The sequence below is a fragment of the Polyodon spathula genome, chromosome 58 (genome assembly GCF_017654505.1).
Source record: "Polyodon spathula isolate WHYD16114869_AA chromosome 58, ASM1765450v1, whole genome shotgun sequence".
NCBI lineage: Eukaryota > Metazoa > Chordata > Actinopteri > Acipenseriformes > Polyodontidae > Polyodon > Polyodon spathula.
Window position 1 is genome coordinate 800,135 of NC_054591.1, and position 9,335 is coordinate 809,469.

General features: G+C 44.9%; 1 protein-coding gene across 1 annotated transcript; it reads right to left on the bottom strand.

Annotated features, from left to right (window-relative positions):
* Positions 1-795: 795 nt before the first annotated feature.
* LOC121307764 (pescadillo homolog) lies at positions 796-9,243 on the bottom strand. The gene is made up of 15 exons (XM_041240039.1): positions 9,130-9,243; positions 8,146-8,225; positions 7,703-7,856; positions 7,253-7,362; positions 6,934-7,105; positions 6,580-6,669; positions 5,742-5,858; positions 5,386-5,463; positions 4,906-4,995; positions 4,278-4,408; positions 4,059-4,184; positions 3,339-3,523; positions 2,668-2,816; positions 2,147-2,314; positions 796-1,625 (listed from the first exon to the last, which is right to left on the bottom strand). The coding sequence occupies exons 1-15, from the start codon at positions 9,151-9,153 to the stop codon at positions 1,545-1,547; spliced, it is 1,755 nt and encodes a 584-aa protein (XP_041095973.1). The 5' UTR covers positions 9,154-9,243; the 3' UTR covers positions 796-1,544.
* Positions 9,244-9,335: the final 92 nt, after the last annotated feature.

Consider the following 9,335-nt stretch of genomic DNA (forward strand, 5'->3'; position numbering starts at 1 on the left):
AATTTTTTTGTTCTTGGGAAATACTCAAAACTCTGTATATCACACAGCAGACTAGGCCTACGTTAAGGAGTTAATGATGCCCCGTTATCTGTGAAGATGGACACACCTGACACCTCTCGGATCACACTGTCACCCAACGCTGCTGTCTGGCACCAGGCTGGTGCTGTCCTTTGTTCCAGCCTCTAACACAGGCTGATTGTATGAGCTGTCGTCCTCCAACCCCCACCCTGCTAATGAACAGTGACAGTGTGTACCAGCCCCCGGGGGAATTAAAGAGCCCATTTTCAGAGGCAGGGTGTCATGAGTCACAAGTGAACAGAACCCCTCCATCGTCTTTAACAAAGTGCCAGTCAACCTGCAGCGAGACAGAAGTGGAACCTTGTTTCTAATTGGTTCTAAAGTCATTTTCGCATCAGAGCAGGCCCCTTTAAACAGGTTTTATTCAAGCTGTGTGAATACCAGTAGCCCTGGCTCGGTTTACTCTATCTGCCTGTGCAGGGCTGTGTAACAATGGCCTGAAGTAGAATAGCGTGGGTGATTAAACAGCCTGACCCCTAAACTAACTCTCCAAACTTCTCCCTTTATACCAGGGCTTCTCAAACTCGGTCCTGGGGACCCCCTGTGGCTGCTGGTTTTCATTCCAACCGAGGTCTCAATTACTTAACTAGACCCTTAAATGAATTTATGTCTTTACGTTGCCAGTAAACAGTGGGTAAGAACCGTTTTTAAAAACTGTAAATGTTAAAAAATGTGTTGGTAAAAATAAACAAGTAAAGAAAACAAATGCAACCTGACCATTGTTTAAAGTTTTATTACGTACAATATAAAGAAAAAAAGTTTTTTTTATACAGTTTCTTGACAGAATACAATTGATTTAACTTTTAAACAAAACTCACACTGGGGCTGGCACCCAACTTAACCCTTCACCTCCTAGTACAGTTGAGAGAGGAGGGATCCTGTGTTGCAGTTTGTAGTATGCAATGACCTAGAAAATCACACTCTTCACATAATTTTGCATTATTTTTGTTTTAGTTAAGTGTGTGTGTGTGTGTGTGGGGGGGGGGGGGGTTCATTATAAAAAGATACAAATGGAAAACAACCTTCAGTAATGGTTTGTACAGTAGATTCAATTTCCCTAAAACTAGGACAGGTGCACTGTTACCTGAACACTTAATGAAAAGCAATGCAAATTCTTCACATCTCTCAACGGATTCAAATTAATGTGTTGAAGATTTTAATTTGCCCCGTTAGCAGTAAAAGTGAAAATCACTAACATTGAGCCTGGGGCACTATGGGTTTACACACACTTGTACGATAATCCTCTTGAGAATTTTACTCATTTTATTGGGGCAGGCTATTAGACAAATGGACAACTGTTTGATTTCATAACAAGCTTCTGATACAAAGCCACTCATTTCTCCTGCTGCTTTCAGACAGTAGTTTAAATCCACGTTTAAAATAATGTTCTGCCGTGTGTATGTAACATGACACCACCCCCACCGTCTCTCGGACCGTCACCTCATTCCTGCAGTTCCTTTCTTCATCTATTTCTTGGCCTTTTTCTTCTTTTTCTCAGCCTTGGTCGTTTCATCATGGACTTTCCTTTTCGCAGCCAGTTTGTTTGCCTGTGGGGGAGGAAATGGAACTGGGTTAAAATCCCCCAAAGGTGTTAAAAACACACTTGTTTAATCCATATTAAAATCAGGTTCTTCCTATTTCGTGTGAGCGCTTTCAGCTTCATTAGTGGCTCATAAATTTGTATGAGCATGTCCTGGATTACAATGCAGGAGCATGTTTGGGTTCTCTGATGTGCCTGAGGCAACAAACCAGAAATACAACCATAGCCGTCAAATTTGGTTATAGGTGCGACTTATCATGACAAAAGCTTAGAGAAGTATCATATCCTTCAGTGAAACTCAAAAGCTTTTAGCCATGTGGCCCCAAAGCAAGGAAGGAAACAAGACTCCCATTGCACAGCAGTCTGATTTGTTCCTGGTTTGACTCAGAGTTTAAGACACACGTGAGCTTGATGCTGATGCACTGTGACTCATCAACCTGGTAGTGAAAGTGCTCTGCAATAGGAGTCTTATTCCCATCCCTATACACTGTGAAATAGAGGAGCCCTGTTGAAGACAGCGTGGCTTACCTCTCTGACTTTCCTCTTCTTGCCGAACATGATCTTGTCGTAGAGGTACTTCTCTCTCTTCTTCATCATCATGATGGCGAGCCTCTTCTCCTCAGCCTGCTCCTCCTGCTCGGAGCGAGCCCTGTTCTCTGCCTTCACTTTGCCTGCCGTCACCTTCACTGGGAGGGCCTGGGAGAGGAGGGGAGGGCACAACCACAGTACTGCAAATCGCATTCAAACATTTCACCTGCCAAACTACTTTTTTTAGCTCAACAATAACAAAAGACAAACTACGAGTCTCTTAGCTTTGGGGTATCTGATCCCACTATGTGTAGAGTGTATGTGACCGTATATGTGATCCCTGTGTATAGACGATACATGATCCCTGTGTATGGACTGTATGTGATGACTGTGTATGTGATCCCTGTGTATGGACTGTATGTGATGACTGTGTATGTGATCCCTGTGTATGGACGATACATGATCCCTGTGTATGGACTGTATGTGATCCCTGTGTACGGATTTTATTTGCACGGCAGTACCTTGCCCTGTGCTCTTTGCTGCTCCATCTTCTTCAGGTTTCTCTCGTCTGACTCCTCTTCCTCATCCAGATCTTCATCGTCAGATCCCTCCTCCTCATCGTTGTCATCTTCTTCCTCATCTTCCTCTTCCTCTGAGCTCTCTGCATTCTCTGTGAAAAGAGAAAACATGACCCCAGGACTGAGACACTAACTTTAAACTGGAACGCAACTTTATTTCCCTCATATGCATACAGATGTTGGGTAGTTGTTTCAAAACTTGTTTTACAAAAACACTGACAGTTTCTAATTAATTAATCCTGTGCTCTGGCAGGAAGTATGCACAAACATCCAGGGTTGGGGTCAATTCCTGTTTTTCAAATCCAATTCTATTTCCAATTCCTTTTTAAAATCAACTCCCAAATTTCCATTCCAACTCCCTTTCAATCAGTTCCAACACATCACTGATCAAAACTGCAATTAGCAGCACCCTGTTAAAATGAACTCACTGTCAATCAACTGGCTTCAAATCAAAACAGCTGAACAAAAGCACAATTATTACTATGTCTCTAAAATATCAATTCCAATTCCATTGAAAGAACTGGAAATTGATTTTAAAAAGGAAATGAAAACGAAAAACAGGACTAGACCTCTTTCCTGCAACCACTGGAGCTAGCTCCTAGTATTGTGCTTACCTGGCTTCTCTCCACGCTGCAGGGCTCTCAGTCGTAGCTTCTCTGGCGGTACATAGTCCCCGTCTTTCTCCACCACAAAGGGGGACAGGTGGGGTGGCAGAGTGACCCCAGCGAAGTAATCCTCAACAGGCAACCGCAGACTGGCATTGACACAGTCGAACACCCACTGGGGCTGCACATAGTACCTGCAGTGCAAGCACAGCGCGGGGTCAATGTACTGTACAACCTTACAACTAACTGCAATGAAGGCACACGGAGAGTTAAAGAGCAGTGTATCAGTGCAATTAGCGTTATGCTTGAGGAAATCGGCTTTAATATCTGTTCATTTCACAAAAAGGTACCATTTCTAGTTGATAAAGCACCCTGGCCTGTTCGGAAGGGGTTAATAACAGGAACAATGGCCAAGCTCCCATGACTCCAGCTTCCTCCCTCAGGAAGTCTCCAGAGAAAGAGCTGCATTGATGTCCAGGGGGGCGAGAGACTGAAAGAGGCCTTTGTGAGCTGTGTGTTCACAGTGCCAAAGAAGGGAGAGCGCCCCTGTCATGCACTAGAGGGGCTCACAGCTTGGGGGGGGGGCAGACATTAAAAGGACAGAGAGAACACCCAGGTCTGTCCGATCAGCTGCCTACAGTAGTGTTGATTGTGTTCTGACCTTGACACATGCAAGACGAAGCTTATTAGCTGCTGCTAGAAGCTGGTCCTGTTCAGAGCCCTCCTAACCTGTTGATGTACTGCTTGTCCAGGCTGGGTCTGTCCACTATCTGGTGGGTGATGGTCTCGTCTGTCACGTCGAAGGTCCCACCGATACACACAGACTTGTCCCAGGACACCAGCCCTCCGAAACACCTGCGCAGGTAACCGGGGGGGGGGGATTAGCTCTCTTATTGCATTTATCTTCTCTTCAGTTGTTAATCCAGCTGGTTTTAGCAGCGGACTGACCTGATGATGAAGGCTAGGGGCTCCCGAGGCACCTCTCTGTTGAGGAAGAACTTGAGGCCCTCGAAGATCTTCTTGTGAGCCTCGGTCTGCAGCTGCTCCTTCTGCCTGGCCTCCAGCTGCTCCACATCCTCCTGAGGAGGAACCCAGAGGAACGGTAAGAATGCCACAATCCCCTCGAAGCGGATTTCTCCCGGGTCAAGATGAACTCCACACCCCTGTACTTGTGTTCATGTGTGGAGTTCAAGCGACACAGTTAAGAAACCTCACCTTCACAACCCTGCACTGCTCGCCCAGACCCAGAAACACAGACACTGGGACACGTCAATTGCTACAGGTTTATATTTTTAAAACTTCTGATCTTACAATACAAGTGACAGACAAATGGCACAATTAAGGACTCAAAGTATGACTGTGTTCCTTGTTATTAGGTTATGCAACTTTTTTTTCTTCATCAAAAAAAATGGTGCAAATTGTCCTAAAAAAAACAAATGAAGCATTTTTATTTTTTCTGTTTCGTTTCTATTCTCTTCAGTAAGAGTAGTGATGCTCGGTGTGCTGATGTTATAACTTGCTTGCTGCACTGAAGGTTCAGTGAAATAGTTATTTGTGACAGGCGCGCCCTCCTTACCCCCTCCACAGGGAACTGATCCAGCTCCACCTCCTCCTCTTCACTGGAGGAGACGACACGGGCCAGGCTGGCACTGAGAGCCGAGAGTTTCTGAAAGGAGAGGACAGAGTGAAGGGACCCTGCCAGCACAGGATGAACCCAACCAGTGCACAGAAAACAGCAACAAAATAAAACCTGTACCTTGTTATCTATCCTCAAAGACATAAGACTGACAGTGACTGCCAAAATAAAACACTTAAACATAATATTCAAAAGGCACTTCTCATTGTTCCTTCAGTTTTCCAAACTGTTTTAACCCTTATCCTACAACCAATGTTGGTTAGCTGTTTTGTTCAAAACCAAGCAAGAACAATAAAACATACCAAACTGCTCAGCTCCCACCTGTACCACACTATGCTGTGTACAAATCAATGTCACTGATCTATCGGAGCTAGGCTTCGCTCATCCCAGACAGAGACAGTCAGACAGACAGGTGCGTACCTCCAGGTAACTCTCAGAGTCCATGGCGTACGCCTCATCATTCTCTGCTCTCAGCTCTGCCTCGTCTTTACTGTCCAGCTGTGGAAACCAGAGCGCAGGTTAGCTCTCAACACACTTGAACAACTGCAGTGCAGTCAGCCAACTTCATACAGTGACATCTACCAGTGCAAAGAGGTACTGCAGGCTGCAATTCATTAAGACAGGAGAGCAAGGATATCCCCTACAGTTCCCAGTGTCAGGAAACTGTGAGGGTAGTGTAAAATATATAGCTATGTGAGGCATCCTCAGTGTCTTCCACAATAACAGGTAGGGGAATAGGTATAGGTTTGCTAAAGTGTACCCCGACACCCACTTACCTTGGGAGGGTAGGCCAGGTTGAGGGTCTGGTACAGACGGAAATTGACGAACCCTAACAGGGTGGTGTAGAACTCTGTGAACGTGGCCATCACTCTGTAATCCACATCTGTTGGGTGCTGCAATGACACACACACACAGTGTATTAGCAGCCTCATTAACCTCCAACAGTCTGATAGTAAATCAGGATCAATCAACAGTAAAATGTGATCCTCCTGCAAACATATTCACACGGGTGTGATTTAAAGGGGCCAGCAATGCAGGATTCCTGTCTGACATTCAGAAGTGCTGAAGGGTTTAGGTGGTCTGCAGCCACCTCTAAAATAATTCAGGGAAAGCAGTTCAACAGCCATTTTGCAGCTCAGCCCCAGGACTTGAAGCTTGGCAGCACGGTTATATTAGCCATTAACTGGGTCTGGATGTTAATTATTAATGCCTTCTCCCACTGCAGCTATTAAGGTTTTCAAATAAAAAGGAAGTCAAAAAATGTTATTGATCGGGTACCAGACTCAGTATTCGTTATCTGTGGACATGGTTGCTTTAAACATTCACACCCTCCTGCTCTGTTTGTTTTATTGGGATTTTTATAAAAACCTGAACTTGTTTAACCATGACTCTGCACATGATCCTCCCCCCTCTTCTATTGTGACTCATACACATTTATTAGATTATTATTCACAGTCATTCCTTTCATCACCCCTTCTACAATTCTAAACAAATCCAATGAATGCCATTTTCCAGCCATTCACAATAATGGATCTGGCACCTAATGTTATCTTTGAGTATTTTTAACTGTACTTTAATATAATGTAGCTGGTGGTACTCTGCACATAAACTTACATTGTGAGCGAACTGATAAGGCACCAGCCAGGTAATAAGCTGCCCCAGAACATCTGCCTGGTAGTAAATACCCTTGATGGACAGGAAGACCTGGGGAAAGAAAATTAAAAAATCAACAAAGAATCAAAAACAGCATTTCAGCTGGGCTTGCATTCCCCATTCTCTCTACCTTCAGAAGAATAGCAACTTCCTAAAACAATGGCTTTACAGGCCAGCCTGCGTCCCAAACACTAAGCCACACTGCCTCCCAGCCCCACAGGTATAACCCCTGTGTCACACCCCCTCGGCTCTAGCCACGCTACCCCACTCACAGCCCCTGCGTGTTAAACTGCAGTTCACACAAACGGCCTGTACCTTCTGCAGGCAGCGCGAGGTGATGATGTAGTTCATCCACTCCACAGTGAGTCGTCGGCACAGCTGGATGGTTTGCACGTGGCACTTCCCCGTGCGAGCGAAGGTGGAGAACAGGAAGCACATGGAGAGAGTGTCGTCCAGGTCACGCAGAGCGTCAATGAATGTGGGGTACCTGCAACACACCAACCTCGCCGTCAACACACACACACACCCAGCAGAACAGATACAACACGTCAGGTAGACAAGAGCTGCTCTAACTACATTTAAAAACTCAATGATACAGCGCCTCCCGGTGTTGAAAGCTGGTAGCGCTGCTCACCTCTCCTTGATGATGTGGTCCAGTTTGTACGAAGGCTTGTTGTCTCTCAGTCTCTGCACCGCTGTCCACTCTGCCTTCCCGTACGCCTTCCGGAGCTTTCTGACAAAAACCTGACCAGAGAGAGACTCTAGTCAGACTCTAAAAGGAACATCTGAGAAGTACTTGTAAAATGTGTTTGGAGTTCTTTATAGCTCAAATATCCTTAACACAGACATGAGGCCACTACAGAATTCACGAACTAATCAAAGTAACAAAAACAATACTTCACAGAATCTCTGAAAAACCTGTAATTCCTCTTCGAATGCCTGAAACTTGCAATTTAACTGTAGTGCAAGACAATGAATTATTCCTAGGTACAAGTAAAAGTAGATAAACGTTCCCTAGAAAATGCATTTTTCTGCGTCTTCAACGACGGGTCTGCTGGTCTTGCTAGACCCCTGCTTGTCATACCTTGTATTCTCTGAATTTGTTGACGATAGGCTCATGCAGCAGGAACCTGATGTCCTTGAGCAGGTAGAAGGTGCGGGGGGCTGTGGAGCCCTTGTTCACCACCTTCTTGTGCTTGGGCTCGTGGGGGTAGATTCCCTTCAGGATACACAGGCGCCTGGGGGATTGAGAGAGAGCAGGCAGGGAATTAGAGTGAGAGTGTGAGGCTGGGGGCACAGCAGAGGCAGGTCAGTCTATAGGAATCAGATGTTAATGATCAACCTGAAACAGGTTCATTAAAAAAAAATTACTAACAGTGGCATGAGTGGCATAATCCACTATTGCTACAACTACACTCCTCCCCTCTCAAACCACATACTCCCATGACGGAAACAACTGTTCTAAATGAAAATGCACTGCTGCAGTCAAACAGGGATATTAGAATAGCGTTCCACCAGGAATCGAACCTGAAGTCAGCCAGGCTCAGCTGCAGCTTCTTCCGGGCCTTGTTCCTGGTGATGTAGTTGGTGGCTGCTCCCCTCTCATACTGTCACGGAGAGAAGGACAAAAGGGATTTACACAACCGTCTACCTACCAGCACTGCACACAACGGGCAAGCTGATCAGACCACCCAAGACTAGGTGTGCCAACCCAGATCATTTTAAAACACTGAATCATTTTCCTAAACAAACTGATTTGCTATTGATACAGCACTTGTGAACTCAAATTATTACCTTCTTTTGTAACATGAACTACATTTTGAAGGAAGGCAATTTAAGCTGAAGTTCACATAGTTTTTTGCCAGTCACAATTTTAAAGAAGACCAACACAACGACAAGATCTGGACTAATGTTTGAGTGTACGTTCAAGGCTCTGCACTGAAATCTAGGCGGTGCTCTGGGAACCGTGTTTTCAGTATGCATGCATATTCTTACACTGACAAGTACTCTGTCCACGTCAAAGGCTACACAGTTTATAATATATCACGCAGAGAAGCGGTGTATTGCGCACATGTCATAATCTAGGCAAGACCGGCAAACCTGTCAAACATGTGATATGTCGTGTGACCAAGCGCATATCTCACTAACGTATTTGCATGTACAGTACGGGCTTGTCTTCTGTGATGCAGTCATGTTAAACACCCCGAGAAGGATCTCTGCAATATGCAGCCTAGTGTTTTCATACTAACCAAACAGTTCGGAATTAAAGCACCGTAAATAAAGAAAAAATGGGATAAACCCGTTTTTTCTTCCATCTGCTTAATAGTTAAACGTAAAACTTGACCAGAATATGTGTTGCTTTTTCGCTGAACTGTCCGGCAATGCGTGAAACAGTGTACACAGTACTAATTAAATACATTACATTTCCCCGTCGGTGTTAAATACATTAAACACAATCACATATTGAATTAAATTGCTTAAATTAGAAATACTGTCACTGTAAAACATTACCTTCTTTTTCTCCACACCTCCCATGTTTGATGTTTATCGACGTTTTACAATTCCGCCGATCTTCCAAAATCCACCAGCAAACCTGATCTCTTACACACGTGGGAGCCACACTCTCCTCCCAGGACCAGCGGGTCAAAAGCTCTCTGCACTAGCGCCTGTTCAAAACTCCGTTCAGTTCCGCTTCATTTGGGCGGTTTTAGACATTC

Bases quoted from the DNA above. Each gene is read 5' to 3' on its own strand.
- LOC121307764 (XM_041240039.1), bottom strand. From the start codon at position 9,153: ATGGGAGGTGTGGAGAAAAAGAAG. The intron at 8,226-9,129 runs GTAATGTTTTAC...TCTCCGTGACAG, and splicing joins GAGGTGTGGAGAAAAAGAAG to TATGAGAGGGGAGCAGCCAC. The intron at 2,817-3,338 runs GTAAGCACAATA...CTCTTTTCACAG, and splicing joins GCAGCGTGGAGAGAAGCCAG to AGAATGCAGAGAGCTCAGAG.